Source organism: Ursus americanus, chromosome 5 (assembly GCF_024610735.1).
Source record: "Ursus americanus isolate L20-20 chromosome 5, mUrsAme1.1.p, whole genome shotgun sequence".
Classification (NCBI taxonomy): domain Eukaryota; kingdom Metazoa; phylum Chordata; class Mammalia; order Carnivora; family Ursidae; genus Ursus; species Ursus americanus.
In genome coordinates, this window is record NC_142131.1 from 71,028,949 (window position 1) to 71,045,496 (window position 16,548).

Here is a 16,548-nt window from a genome sequence, read left to right on the forward strand (position 1 = left end):
GAAAACACTTATTCTTTTATTGCAAATTGTTTAATATTCCATTTGTTGGGCAGCCTATTTTTTTTTTTTAGTGTTAACAACAATATGCTTTTTTCAGAATTTGAACAATTTGGTCACTAGCATTATTTTGCTGCATTTAAATTTGCCCCACTCTGCAGCTCAGATGTATGAAAAATGATAGTTTACTGGCCATAACAGTTTTGGATAAAACTTGATTTTTGATGGTGAATGCTTTTTTCATTTTGCAGTATACATGGTATGGTGTCTTTTCGTTATTTTGTGGTTCTGGACATAAGATGGTGTTGAAAATGTATGTGTTTTCATTGATTTGTGGCAATTTTAACGTTTTCAAAGGCCTCTACATTGGTAATAAAGAAGTAAAACTGTCACTATTTGAGATGACAAAGAACTACAGAAAACCCTAAGGACTCCACCAACACTACAAGAATAATTGAATTCAGTAAAGTTGAATGATAAAAAGCTAATATATAGAAATCTGTTGTGTTTCTGTACCCTAGCAATGAAGTAGCAAAAGGAGAAATTAAGAAAACAATCTCAGTTACAGTTAGACCAAAAAGAATAAAATACTTAGCAATAAATTTAACCAAGGAGGTGAAAGCCCTATAGTGTGAAAACTATAAGACACTGATGGAAGAAATTGAAGATGGCACAAACAAATGGAAAGGTATACCATGCTCATGGATTGGAAGAATTAATGTTATTAAAATATGTATACTGCACAAAGCATTCTACCAATTCAATGCAATACCTTTTAAAATACTAACAGCATTTTTTCACAGAACCAGAGCAGGTAATCCTAACATTTGTATATCACCACAAAAGACCCTGAATAGATAAAACATTCTTGAGAAGGAAGAGCAAAACACAGCATCACAATCCCATATTTCAAGATATACTTCAAAGCTGTAGTAATCAAAACAGTATTATGGTACTGGCACAGAAATAGACACATAGATCAATAGAACAGGATAGAGAGCCCAGAAGGAAACCCACACTTATATGGTCAATTGACCTACAAACAAAGGAGGCAAGAATATACAATGGGGAAAAGACAGTCTCTTCTATAAATGGTGTTAGGAGAACTGAACAGCTACATTCAAAACAATGAAATTGGACCACTTTCTTATACTACACACAGAACTAAACCCAAGATGGATAAAGTCCTAAATGTGAGACCTGAAACCATGAAGCTCCCTTAAGAATACGTAGGCAGTGAAGTCTTGGACATTGGCCTTAGCAACATTTTTATGAATATGTCTTCTCAAGCAAGGGAAATAAAAACAAAAAAATAGTGTTATAGTGTTGGTACTACACCAAAATTAAAGGCTTCTTTACAGTGAAGGAAACCATCAACAAAATGAAAATGCAATCTATGGAATAGGAGAAATTATTTGCAAATGATAAATCTGATAAGGGATTAATATGCAAAATAATAAAAGAACTTGCACAAGTCAACATCAAAAACAAGTAATCCAGTTGAAAATGGTCATAGGACCTGAAAGAAAACATACATATGACAAAAAGACATATGAAAAGATGCTCAACATCACTTATCATCAGGAAAATGCAAATCAAAGCCACAATGAGATATCTCCTCACCCCTGTCAGAATGACTAGTATCAAGAAGACAGGAAAGAAAAAGTGGAGAAAAAGGGACCCTTATGTACTTTTGGTGGGAATGTAAATTGGTACAACCACTCTGGAAAAGTATGGAGATTCTTCAAAAAATTAAAAAAAGAAATCCCATATGACCAATAATTCCATCAGTGGGCATTTACCCACAGAAAATGAAAACACTAATTTGAAAAGATATATGCACCACTATTCTTATTGCAGCGTTATTTACAATAGCCAAGATATGGAAGCAACCGAAGTGTCCTTGATAGATGAATGGATAAAGAAGAGGTGGTGTACACACACACACACACACACACACACACACACACACACACACACACAGAGTAATATTACTCAGCCTTAAAAAAGAATGAGGTCTTATCATTTGTGACTACATGGGTAGACATGGAGAGTGTATTATGCTAAGTGTAATAAGGCAGAGAAAGAAGGACAAATACCATATGATTTCACTTACAAGTGGAATCTGAAAAACAAAACAAATGAGCAAATAAAAAACAGAAACGGACTTATAAATACAGAGAACAAACCGGTGGTTGCCAGAGGAGAAGGCGGTGAGGGGATGGGTGAAATAGGTAACAGAGGTTAAGAGGTACAAGTTTCCAGTTATAAAGTAAATAAGTCATGGGGATGAAAGTACAGCATTGGGAATATAGTTATTAATATCGTAATAATGGGTAGTGACAGATGGTTACTATACTTATTGGGGTAAGCATGTGTAATGTATAGAATTGTCAAATCACTGTGTTGTGTATCTGACACTAATATACTATTGTATGTATGTCAATTATACTTCCATAATAAAAATTAAAAAGTGAAAGGTCAAAAATATAGGTGTTTTCATTGATTTGTGGCAAATTTAATGCTTTCAAATATCTCATTCATTCATTCATTCATTCATTTTTCCTCTCCTTTGCTTCCTTTCTTTCTTCCTTTTTTTCACGATTAGTTCACGGTGTAGGTGATCCATCTATAACTGTGTGTGCTACAAACGTATTTTATACAAGTTATATAACTATATCATACTGTTTTTTCTTATCATCCAAGGAGCTTTTCAATTCTAACCTAACTCAATAATACTGGTCTTCCTTGTGCTTAATCTCAGCATACTTTTTTTTTTTTTTAATAAAAGAGTATTCCAATTTGATGACTCCCCCTAAAAAGTGATTGAAGACCATTTGGAGTGGATGATATGGAGGTGATATGATGGAGCATTTCAAAGAGTAGGTGTATGTTTGTAGAAAAGTACTTAAGAATAAAATAAAATGGTTATCTCAAAAGTAACAAAAATATCTATACGGAAGAAATGTTCTGTGAAACCGTGTGGCCTTTGTGAGTAGTGTTTCTGTAGCCATAGTGATGTAAGCACGGTTTATTGATTTAACTAAAAATATGAGAATATGTGATGGTAAGGAGTGATGGAAGAAAGGTGAATCCTCACTTATTATAAGAGGCTGTGGTTATACAGTGCGTTAGTTAAGAGTAAGGTCTCAGGAGACAGACAGCTTGACTTTAAAGCCTGAATAGCTCTGTAAACTGTAACCTTGGGCAAGTTAATTAACCTCTCTGTGCTTTAGTTTCATCATTAGGAAAATGGATATGATAAAAGATACACTTCTTTACTGGTTTATTGTGAGCAGTAAATGAATCAGTCTGTCTCTCTCTTTCTATCCATCTATCTATAATGTACTTAGAATTATGTACATTAAGTCAGGTATGATGATGATGATGATAAATGGTAGTTTGTAAGTAATATGAAAAATTGATAAATCAAGAAATAGTAAGACACGTTTTATACAAGTATGGAGGTAACTACTAGAAGAAATAGCTGAAAGAGTTAAAGTGATTGCCTTTGGGAAGTGGTAGTGGGGACTGTTTCTGGTTACATTATAAATCTTTTGACACTGAACTGTTTAATTTGACATATATACATATGTTGATAGAAGTTTGGAGAGTGGTTTAAGTAGTGTGTGTCATAGTCTCATAGAGATAGTAAGAAGGGAAGAAAATAGGACATACTGGAGAATGTCCCAAACCTCTCCCCTCACCTCTCCTCATCCCATTTGTCATAGGAGCTACTCCACATTGGTTCTAGGCTCGTCACAGCTCTGGCTTGCGACATGGTCTCTTTAGTTGCAAATCCCAACAAATTCTGACTCTCCTATTTTGTTTTCCAACTTTTAGGTAGATGAATTTAACTACTCTCGGTATCTCTAGATTTATTTTCATATTATTTTAATCAACACTTCAGAGACTTAGGACAAAAGAGGTTAACACAAAAATGTCCCCAAAGGGTGTATTTGTGTGTGTGTTGAATACTGTTAACTACCATGCTTCTTGTTTCTGTTATAAACATAAGTAATGTAATTATAAACTTATTTTTAGTTACTTTAGTAAATTCACATGAAACATCACTCTTTTGTGTATTAATATGCTGTGGGTGTTGTGCTATAATGGTCACATTATTTGCTGTGAGGATATATGTGTAAGCAATGTTATATAAACTGATAAAGGTAACAGGGGTTTGTATGTAGGGGACCTGGCTTCTGGCACTTAGTAGATCAGGCTTAACATTTCCAGTTGGGCTGGTGGAGAAAAGCCAGACAGTGACTGATTACTGTAGACCAAAATAACCGAGAAGAGGCAGGCTCAGGCAAAATAGCAAATCAGCTGGGTATACTAGGATAAAGGATAGAATTCTTGTGACAGGAAAGGTGGAAGCTAGGATGTTGGAATAAAACACTGATGATAGTTAATGGAGTTTACAGGAATGGTCACCAGATTTCTCTGCTCTCAGGTTATTAAATTTTTCCCCTTTCCATACTCTTTGTTGTTTGGAAGTAGGCTATAAATCCAGCCCACATTCTGTTGGGTAGGAAAGGTTAAGCTCCTCCTCCTGAAGTACCGAGTTCTTATGTTTATTACCTGGAATTTTTCTATAAGGAGGATTTATCTTTTCGCTATTTATTTATTTATTTATATTTTATGTCATAATCCAGATACTTTGCTACTTAGTTTGTTACTCAAATTGTACCATTTTGGTCTCTGGGAGCTCTTCTAGATTGGCTTCAGTGTCATTTTGATGTGCCCCATGATTTTGTTTTTTTGGCCCTTCTTCTCTTCTGGACATAAAGATTTAGGCAATTATCTTCAAGTTGATATACTACAAAATGTAATTACTACTGAAATAAAATTTGTCAGAATAAATGATTCAATTTAGTTAAATGCAGATTTCATTTTTCATAATCTTAACAATTATTTAGGTTAATGTTATCTTCTTATTTGATCAGTAAACCTCTAAACACACTCAAGTAGAATAAAAATGTGCACTTATATTTAATACTGATAAATCAGAGAAACTGTAGCTCTTTTTATTAAACTGTGGTCTGTAATAAACGTCTTGTGAAAGTTACATATTATGTAATGAATCAGATGTTCATCACGAAAGATTTAAAAGTGTGTTTGTCTAAGTGAAAATCTATGTTTTAATTAATTTTTTAATTAAAGGAAAACAAAGTGTTGCGGACAGTTCCCCTATTAGCAGCATGCCTCCCCCAGGACAAGTGTAAAGTCAAGATTGGTCGTCGCTTCAGTGAGGAAAGGTAAATTACCTTTTAGGGCAATTGAGAATAAGTCTTACCTACACAGATCTTTAAAAAATGGTTTCCTTCACGTTATCCATCAGACCCAGAGCATGGTACATTGGAAGAGGTTAAAAAAAATTAAGTTTTGCCGCTTTCTTCCAAATAATACAAGACAAATCAAAACATGAACAAAAACACCCTCAGAAAACACAGGCCAAAATGTAATAAACAGAGGGATTATCTCAATTCTATAGGAATATATGTTGAGCCAAGGAAGGCATATATTTACTGTTTATTTCATTTTTGTTAAAACTGCCTTCAAGATGGTAGAGTACTTAGATTTAGTTGTGTTTTTTCTTCTTTTTTTAAGTTAACAATTATATATGATATACATTTATATAAATGAACACATATTTATCCAGTTCTAGCCCATTAAGGTTTTCCTAAGGCACGGTGACCAGTACTATATTTAGTATTCTTGTTAAAGGCACATCACATTTTTTTTAAAGGATAGCATGCCTTCTCCTGTCCTATTTAAAATACTCTTTTTGATGAGGCCCAGTATTTTTATAGGCAGCAGCCCATTAGTTGATAACTTCACTGACAGTTCTGTAATGTTCTTGGATCTTATTTCATACTCTATTATATAACCCATTATCATAAATATATATTAAATACTATGTGTATATTTAAATTTTTCTACAAATCTTTTCTTTGAAGGATTTTTTTTTTTTTTTGCTTTTCTGCCCATTCACAAAGCCTTCACTAACTATTTTGATCCTATCTACACAGTTAAGTGTATTTTTTTCAGCGCACTTATGAAAATGCTAAGTAAGACTAGTACTAGCTCCAAGCCCAGGGAATTGACCAAACTTTCCCCTTCCTTTATTATTTTAGGTTCCTTTATTATTTAGTTTCAAATTATGAAAATAATACCATGTTAGAACTTTTATAAAATCATTTTTTCCCTTCTTTGAAACTTTGTTTAGGAACACTTTTCTTATATAAAATTTTCTTTAAAAATTTTTTTTTTCTTTTGCCTTGCCCTCAGAGATGAGATTTGCTCTGGGCTTGGTGCTGCTATTGTGAATGTTGCCATTTTGTTGGGAATGGGTGTGAGATCAGAGCCTTTCACATGGGGAGCATCCATATCATTTACATTGTGTCATTTCTTTCACACAGAGGCTCTTTGTAATGAATGATCGTCTCTTTATAATTCATAGATGGATATATATATATCCAAACTTGATCCAACTGCCAGCTTGGATCCAGGTTGTTTCATTGCAAAAGTGATGAGTATCTAAACTATGTGGGTCATTCCTGACATTTGGCTATCTAACCTCTCCACAAATGTGTTTGTGGATGAGAAACTTGATGCATTTTCAAATAGCTCATCCCATTTTGAATCTATTATATTAAGTAGTTCGGTTTTTTCCTTTGGAGCCTAATATAGTGCTTATTCAGTAAATTATTATTCACTGATGGATTTTTAGACTAAAGCCAATTAATATTATTAACTAAATATTAATCTGGCAATTGAATGATATTAATTTAAGCTTTTTTTAGAGTGCATGATGTAACCATGGAATAATGGTAAAGAGACCTACTGCTTTTGGTATCCTTTGTAAATGGAATTTAAGAATACTTACCTTCAATTTCTTGCCTCTAGTTTATAAGAAAACATTTGGATTTTGTGTGTCAACCCTGTATTGGGTGACTTTCTAAATTCATTTGGTACTTATTGAAATTGTTTTGTAGCTTCCCTAGAACTTTCTATGGAAGTAGCATTATCACCTGCAAATAAGGTTTTTTCTTATCTTTATGCCTTTTATTTCTTTTTCTTGCTTTATTGCAATAACTGGGAACTTTAGTAAAATGTGTATTAGGAGTGGTGAAAGTCAAGATTTTTACCGTGATCTCAATCTCAAAGGAAACTGTAAAATATGATTTTTTTTTAAGATTTTATTTATTTATTTGACAGAGAGACAGCCAGCGAGAGAGGGAACACAAGCAGGGGGAGTGGGAGAGGAGGAAGCAGGCTCCCAGCGGAAGAGCCTGATGTGGGGCTCGATCCCAGATCGCCGGGATCATGCCCTGAGCCGAAGGCAGACGCTTAATGACTGCGCTACCCAGGCGCCCCTGTAAAATATGATATTGACATACATTTTTGTAGATGCCATTTATTAGTTTGAAGAAGATGTCATTTATTGTCTTTAATAGACTCTTTAACATGTTTCCTTCCCTTCGAGGTTGTTTTGTTGCTTGCGACAGAGGCTGTCTCATTCATTCTTACATTTGCAATACCAAAATGCTTTGACGTTGTATTTTTGAAGGAACTACAATAAGAATAAACTTTTTCTCCCCTCACAAGCTAATGAAGATTTTCTCTTAAAATTTTTAGAGATCCTGAACTTTCAACTGTTTGTCGGAAGTCTGATACATTAATATTATATCCAGGGGCTGAAGCTGCTAATTTGGAAGAATTTATATTAGATTCTCCTATTTATCCTTCCACAATCATCATCATCGATGGTACATGGAGCCAGGCGAAGGACATTTTCTATAAGAATTCTTTGTTCCGACTCCCTAAACAGGTAAACTAGTATTTTAACATAGAATAAACGCAAATGTGTAATTATGTATATTGTATATATTTACTCTGAGGGGATACACATACATTTTTATATATGGATTTGATGCTATTTATGTATGTGAATGCATGTACATAGATATGTATATGCTTGTATGTGTGTTTGATATGTATATGTAGAAAATTTGAAACCTATTCATCTTTCTCAATTCCTACCACCAAACTTCACCATAATTTAGGCATTTGGCTATAGTAAGAGTATCTCAGACACTTAATCAGTGAAGTTTAAGGATTAGTTATTTCTGTTTGTATTAATGTTTTTGTTAAGTGTTATATTTAAATACTTCTATTTGGTAACTAAATTACCTGTTCTTATTAGGAATGACTGAATTTTTATGAAATACTTTTTGTCATTCATTATAGATTATCCAATTTGCTGATATTGTTACATTTCCTATATTGAGCCATTCTTGTGTTCTTTCAATGAACTCCACTTGATCATTTTCTATTATCCTTTTGATAAATTGCTGAAATTTTTATGAGGCCATTGAATTATAATTTATATATTTTTTATACTTTTATTATCAGGTTTGGGTACTAAGATAATCTTAACTTCACCAAATGAATGGGAGAGATTTTAATATTTTCCTATAGCCTGGAATAGTTCAAATAATACTGAAATTCCTTGCTTTTTAAAAATGAGAATGAACTCATTGGTGAAACCACCTGCTCCTGGCCTTTTTAAAAATGATAACTTTTAAACCCTTCTTTCAAACTCTCATGGAAATTATTCAAGCTTTCTCTATTTGGTTCAGTTTTTAAATAACTTTTATCTTTTTTGGGGAATTACTTCTTTCACCTGAGTTAGCAAATTGGTTGCCACATACCTGAATATATTCTTAAATACTTATTTTAATTTATTCTGAATTATGTCCTTTGTCCTCTCTAATCACTCGCACACGTACATTCTTTTCTCTATGAGCATACTCAAAACATATTTCTCTATTTTATTTAGCTTTTGAAAGTATTAGCCTTTAGAGTGTTTTAATGGGTGTTGTACTTTATTATTTTCTTAATCTGTGTTTTTTATCTTGATCAGTTTCTTTCACCTTTATCAGCTCATTTTTTTCTATTTTTGTAAGATTTTACTGTGTATTCTAATCCTTTACTAAGATTAGTGAGTTCCTTCTTTAATAATAAAGGGAGAGAAGGCTAAAATATTTCTTCTTAGTGTAACTTTCATTGTATCTTATAGTTTTGGGTTGAGGTATTCTTTTATCTAAGCACTGATATAATTTGTAATTTGTTTTGATTTCTTTCTACCCATGGATTATCAATGACTTTTTTTTTTTTAAAGATTTTATTTATTTATTTATTTATTTTTAAAAGATTATTTATTTATTTATTTGACAGAGATAGACAGCGAGACAGGGAATGCAGGCAGGGGAGTGGGAGAGGGAGAAGCAGGCTTCCTGCTGAGCAGGGAGCCTGATGTGGTCTGGATCCCAGGACCCTGGGATCATGACCTGAGCGAAAGGCAGATGCTTAACGACTGAGCCACCCAGGTGTCCCTTATTTATTTTTGAGAGAGAGAGCACATGTGCATGCACAAGTAGGGGAGAGGGGCAGAGGGAGAAGCAGATTCCCTGCTGAGCAGGGAGCCCAATGTGGACTCAGTCCCGGGACCCTGGGATCATGACCTGAGCCGAAGGCAGACGCTTAACCAACTGAGCCAGTCAGGTGCCTTGTCAATGACTTCTTAATTCTCAGGTGTTATAACATTTTTGTCCATGTTTTATTTTTATTTCTTATTTTGTTGTGTTATGATAAAAGAACACTGTCTATAATATTTTGAATATGTTTATGATTTGTGTAGGTAAGTACATGGCAAATTTTTGTATCTGTTCTGTTACTATAAAAAATTCACCTTCTCAGATTTTTCTTTATACTTTTATTTTTGTCATACAAAGGTATTTGAAAAGCTTCTGTTTATGTCTTTTAAATGAAGTTAGCTCTGCATTTCTAGTAGCTTTTGTGTTATATATTTATCTGTTCTGTTGTATGCATAACAAGACTATGCACTTAGTGAAGAATAACAGTGAAACCCTGATTCTGAGATTTTAGTCTCAAATTCTTTGTAGTTTTCATTTCCTTTGATTAAAATGCAGATAAGACTTTTAGATGAGGCTCATCTCTGTAAAACTGATGTAAAAAATAGCTAATGTGTTGAGTGTCTTGAATGAGCCAGTCCCGATTCCAAGTGGTTTACACGTATTAACTTGCTTAGTCTTCCCAAGTGTTGTTACTGTTTTACGTAACACATGAAGAAACTGAGGCACAGACGTGTTCAGTAGTTTGCTTTAGATCGCACAACTCTTTCAGGGCAGAGCTGCGAATTTAACCCACCTCGTTTAGAGCCCAAGCTGTGGTCTTAACCAGAGTGGCATACTGCTTCTGAAAGGGGAACTTCCATCGAGGACATTTATCTAGGATGGCTTCTGTACGTTTATCTGGCTCCCTGAATATTCCATGTTCCACAGGAGCCCGCTCCTAAAAGGCAGGGATACTGTTAGGTTGCTGCACATTTTAGGCAAAATTTATGTTGACATTATAGTTAGACACTGCCCAACATACAAAGAAAGTTTAATGGAAGCCTTATGTCTGTAAAATGGTTTAGTGCAAATATTTGAATTTTTTTTTTTCCTTTTCCGCATGCTTATGCTGTGTCTGCATCTTTCATTTTGTGGTAACTACATGAGTACCGTAGAAATGAATCACAAAGTCATATTAAAAAGATTAAAAGATATTTTAAAATATATAATTTACCAAATTCATTTTCTTCTTTAAATTGAGTAGCAGGTAAGGATATAGGTAGATTAAATAATTTTCCCATCCTACTATACCATATATTTTTATCACTTTTTCCTTTTCTTGTTTTTCCAAACTGGAAGCAAATATAGGTGGATATTTGTTTAACCTTGAAATGGGTATATTACAACCATCAGATAAAACAAGGTACTTAAAAGAAACATTCAATAGATTTGACTACATGAGGGAAAATATCACCATAAGCTAAAGTGAAAGGCAAATGGGTTTCTGGAAATCTGTGAATCAGGTAAAGGCTTCAGAAGCTTAGAGTTCTTAGAAATGAATAAGGTGAAGGTGAAAATCTCAAAAAAAAAAAAAAATGGGCCATATATATGAAAACAGTCACAAAATAGAAAATAAATATATTTATAACATACCCTAATAATTATATAATGGTGTGATACTAAATTGTGAACCTTTATGTTGAAAGAGCTTCAAACTTCCAGAAAAGTTTCAAGAGTAATAACAGAGGTCCCTCTAATGCCCTAAAGTTTTAACAGTCATTATTTGCCTTATCACTCTCTGTGTGTATTTTATGCTTTTCTGAACCTTTTGAGAGTTAAGGAATAGGTATCCAAATTTACTTTTTGAAATTGAAATGTTGCTAGCTGTAGCAAGAGCTCTAGCAAAAATGTCTTTTCCTAAATATTTTTTCCTAAATATTTTTTTTGCCTGAAATAAAAGAAATAGTAATTTAAAGCCCAACGCAATTTATAAAAACTCATATATCCTGAGATAGTTTCATCTTAAGATACATGGGAAATATGAGTCATTTTAGGAATAATAATACGTACGCTTTTTTAGAGTGTCATACAATACCTAGCCCAAATCTATGAGTATGGGTTGGTTAGACAAAATGTTTCTGGAAGTTGTTGCAAAAACCAATGAAGTCTGTACATTTACTCTTTCTTAAAAAAAAAAAAGTTTTATATGCATACATACACCATATATATTCACAGATAGCTAAGTTGAGGTGAAGAGGGGATTAATTTTTAAATATAACTACACATATTTTTAGACATCTATAAAATGATGTTGATAATTGTAGTGATTTTATAGTAAGTTCTGAACTACGTTTTGTAACACTAAAAAGTTTTGTTTATTTTTAATACGTTCTCCCATTCTTGAAAAATTTCCCATTCATGTGTAATGATTTTTATTTAATTAGTAACTATTCCCCAGCTTTTCTGGAAAGAATTTTTATTTTATGACACAGTAGGATTTCCTAGGGGCCCTGCTTTAATATGTGAATACAATTAAGTTATAAGTAGCATGCGTTGCTCACGGGTAATTAATGACAGAGCTCCAGCTCTAACTGAAACAAAAAAGAGAGTATACAGGTCATGTCACTGGGAAGCCGAGACCCGGTAGGAGTGGCTTCAGCCTTTCCTGGATTTGGTTCTCAAGCATATCTCTGTTTTTGAGGTTTGCTGCCCTTTGTGTTGGGTTTGATTTTTGATTTCCTCGCTGCTACTACTGGAAGAAATTGGTAGGAAGTGAAATCGGTAGGAAGCAGCAGGTTAGTCTCCTCTTGGCTTAATTTATCTTAACAGAAAGATGATTTCTCTTTCCCAGGGCAGAATCCCGGATTGTCCCATTGTTGGGAGTGGGGTGGATGGTGGTATCACTATTGACAGTTGGACCATGTGAATCTGGAAATTTCTCCAAGGACGTGGGGTGTTGTTATCAGGACTATTTAGAAGCAGGAACGGGCAGACCAAAAACCTAGATAACCAGGCTACTATGCATCACTTGTTTACTTGTAAAAGCATGTTTGTTTATATATTTCTTTTTTTTTTAAAGATTTTATTTATTTATTCGACAGAGATAGAGACAGCCAGTGAGAGAGGGAACACAAGCAGGGGGAGTGGGAGAGGAAGAAGCAGGCTCATAGCGGAGGAGCCTGATGTGGGGCTCGATCCCATAACGCTGGGATCACGCCCTGAGCCGAAGGCAGGCGCTTAACCGCTGTGCCACCCAGGCGCCCCTGTTTATATATTTCTTAATTCATTCAAAATTAGTGCTGTAGAGCAATGTTTTAGTATAATTCTCTGTTATGGTCTTGTTCACTAAGGGAAAAACAAAAATGTACAACGAAAATTCAGTTCTTGTCTAAGTTTCCCAAATGTATAAATAATGCATATTGATTAGACTTTATTTCTAAATGTAATTTGTCAGTTTTCTTTTATCATCCCATCAATACGCATATACTCACACACCTGCTTTCTGCATATATTTGTCTTAACTGTTACTCTTGGTTTAGCCAATCCATTCAGTTTCTATAGTAGTATAAAAATTTTGCTGCAAATACATGAGAAAAAATGGCAGAAAGAAAAAAATCAGCATTAAAATCCAAGGTATTGCTTTCTTTACAGAAAAAAAAATAGTATTTTTCCCCAAATAAGAGAATAACCATATGTAAACTTTGTACTTAACTGAGGAATAAAAGAATTGTAATACAGACCCATTAAGTTGGCCTCTTTTTAATCTAGATTTCTAATATATCCAGGCCATTTGGCAGTGAATCTCTTCCCTCAGAGGAATTTTACACAGAGGAATCTTGACACTGGCTAGGAATAAATCCAAGGTGAATATGGAAATGTTTGTGGAGGCTCCCACCTTTCTTCATAAACTTATTTCCAGTGAGTTATTTGCGGATCCTTGCTCTACTGCCTTTAAAACTTCCACTAAAGCTGAATTTCTCACTTGATAAGCAGAGCACTGTTGGGAGAACCCAGGGACTAAAACATTTTCATGAAAGCTGTTTCTTGTGTCTACATAGACCTATTACAGACTGGATTACGTTACGTATCTAATCTATTGCCCAATTCAAAGTCATCATTATTCTTTTAATTTTTAATTGAGATATAGTTGATATATAACGTTGTATTGGTTTCAGCTGTACAGCGTAATGCTTTGATATTTGTATTTATTGTAAAAAGATCCAAGTCTAATTAACATCTGTCACCATAGTTTTCTTTCTTGTGATGAGAACTTTTAAGATCTGTTCTCTCAGCAGCTTTCACATGGACAGTACGGTATTATTAACCATATTCACCATGCTGTGTATTACATCCCCATGACTCACCTTCTGGAAGTTTGCGCCTTTTGACCCACTTCACCCGTTTCACCTCCCCTCCACCTTCCATCTCTGGCAACCACCAATCTTTTCTCTGTATCTAGGAGCTCATTTGTTTAAATTATTTTTTTTTTAGATTCCATCTACAAGTGAGGTTATATGCTGTTTGTCTTTCTCTGTCTGACTTATTTCACTTTGCGTAATTCCCTCAAGGTCCATCCATGTTATTGCAAATGATAAGATTTCCTTTTTCTAATGGCTGAATAATATCCATTGTGTGTGTCTGTATATGTATATATGTGTGTGTATATACACACACATGTACACACATACCACATTTTCTTTATGCATTCATCCATCTATGGACCCTTAGATTGTTTCCTTATCTTGGCTACTGTAAATAATGCTGTGGTGAACATGGGGGTGCAGATACCTTTTCAATTTTAGTGTTTTTGTTTTCTTCAGATTATCTTTTAATTTTATCCAAAATTTCATGTTTATTACTTCTATTACCAGCATTGGGAGTTGGCTTATTTTTTAATACCCTTTTCCTTTTCGGAAGAAAGTTTTTTTTTAATTTCATAGAGTAATTTGTAAAAGATTCTGGAAAACTAGGACACAATACAGCCTCCTTGAGATGTAGATTCTGAATAGCGTGTTTTGCTTATTGTTTCTTAAGTGACTTCTGTACTGTATCTTCCAATAAATGTGCTTTAAATTGGTGCCACAACAAAGTTAGTATTTCATGTCATGAAACTTCAGTATCCTTTGGGCATAGTAAGAGGAGTTGAGTGTTAAATGCAGAATGCCAAAGGTTTATAATGTCACTGATGAACTGTTTTGATCTTTGCATATCATTCACCTTTTTTTTGACAGACTGTATCCGTACCTCTGGATCTCTTCTGGCTCATGTGTTGGGGTGTTGTGTTCTCATCATGGTTTCTGAGGCTTATCTCCAAGGTTGTAGATGGCATTGTACTTACATATAGAACTTGAGTTAACTTGCTTTTCTTGGGTGTATGATTCCAGGTAACAGAACATAAATTGATAGGAACTCTGATCTTGCTATATGTGAAAAGATAATTTAAAGAAAGTTACCAGAAATCTCTACATGGGGGGAGCCTGGCTGGCCCAGTCGGTAGATCATATGGCTCTTGAAATCAGGGTCATAAGTTCAAGCCTCATATTGGGCCTAGAGTTTACTTTAAAAATAATAATAATAAATAATAATAATAAATAAAAATAATAATAAAAAGAAATATCTACATGAACCCTATTTCCATTGGTTCCTCATTGAGTTCTTAACTGTGAACTTACTTGTCTTCCTGGGAGAAATTCTCAAATCCCTTGGCAGGGAATAATAAAATTTTTGAACCAGAAGGAATCTTAAAGATTAATAAATCCTTAGCGTTTCAGAAGGGAGGATGCTGAAGGCCATCTATAAATGACTATTCTGAAGTTGCAGCCAGTTATGGGGAGAACCAGGAGTCTAATCTGCCTCTTCTGCATTCTAATTCAGTATATCAGGCTATCCCTAGAATTTGCTAATTAAAAAAATTTGTACTGAATTTATTTTAACAATAACCTAAGTTTATGATTTTGTGTCACAAACCATTTGGTCAAACTTAGAGTTGAAAATATAAGATGTTTTTATTCTCAAGTAGAGTAAGTCAGGTGAAGGTATACGGTAGCAGGGTGTGGGAGGAGGTGCCCTGCCTTCCTTACAGAGTGGTTCATCGGCCAGCAGCACTGGCCTCACTGGGGAGTTAATTAGAAATGCAGAATATCAAGTCCCACTTTAGAATTACTCAGAATCTTCGTTTTAGTAAAATACCCAGGTAATTCTTCTGTACATTAAAGTTCGAGAAGCACTGCTGTACTAGGTATTTTAAAATTGAGATGTAATTCACAGCCTTTAAATGCAGCCCTTTAAAGTGTACAATTCAGTGGATTTTAGTATGTATGCAAAGTTGTGTAACTGTCACTGTTACTGTTTTCCACAGTATTTTCATGTTTTTGAGTTCCTTCCCCTCAAAAGCTCTGCACCCATTTTAGTCCTTTTCCTCCTTCCCCCGTTCACAAGTGCAGGTATCACACTGCTCTGGGTGTTGTCTCTGTAGATTACTTATTGGGGTATTTTCTATAGATAGAATCGTACAATATGTAGCCTTTGTGTCAGGCTCTGCCCCAGAGCCGCGGATGTTTCAGAGTTGATCCATGTTGTAGCATGTGTCAGTACTCCACTCTTTTTTGTGGCTGAGTTATACTCCAGTATGTGCATATGCCACTTTTTGTTTATCGTTAATCCATTAATGGACATTTGGTTTGTTTCCACTTTTTGGCTCTTGTGGATGATGCTGTTATAAATATCTGTCTGTAGGTTTTTGTGTGTCTACCTCTTTTCAGTTCTTTTGGGTATATACCTGGGAGTAGAATCGTTGGGTCATTTAGTAACTCTGTTTTTAACTTTTTGAGGAACTGCCAAACTGTTTTATAAGGCAGATGCTCTGTTTTATATTTCCTCTAGTGATGTATGAATGATTCAGTTTCTCCATATCCAGGCTAACCCTACATATGTCTTTTTCCTGTGTGTGTGTGTGTGTGTGTGTGTGTGTGTGTGTGTGTGTGTGTGTTCCCTAGTGACTAATGATGTTGAGCATCCTCTTTGTATGTGCTTACTGGTCATTTGTATATCTTTTTGGAGAAATAGCTTTCAGGTGCTTTGCTGATTTTTAAATTAACGATTTTTCTTTTTTTCTTTTTAAAATTTT

General features: G+C 34.3%; 1 protein-coding gene across 3 annotated transcripts in view; it reads left to right on the plus strand.

Annotated features, from left to right (window-relative positions):
• DTWD2 (DTW motif tRNA-uridine aminocarboxypropyltransferase 2) overlaps nt 1–16,548 on the plus strand; it is a 161,085-nt gene that overhangs the window by 86,681 nt on the left and 57,856 nt on the right. For all 3 annotated transcript variants that reach the window (XM_045794879.2, XM_087862366.1, XM_087862367.1), the window contains 2 exons: nt 5,164–5,258; nt 7,642–7,834. In XM_045794879.2, the coding sequence (XP_045650835.1) occupies nt 5,164–5,258; nt 7,642–7,834 (288 nt within the window). The remainder of the gene's footprint in view (nt 1–5,163; nt 5,259–7,641; nt 7,835–16,548) is intronic.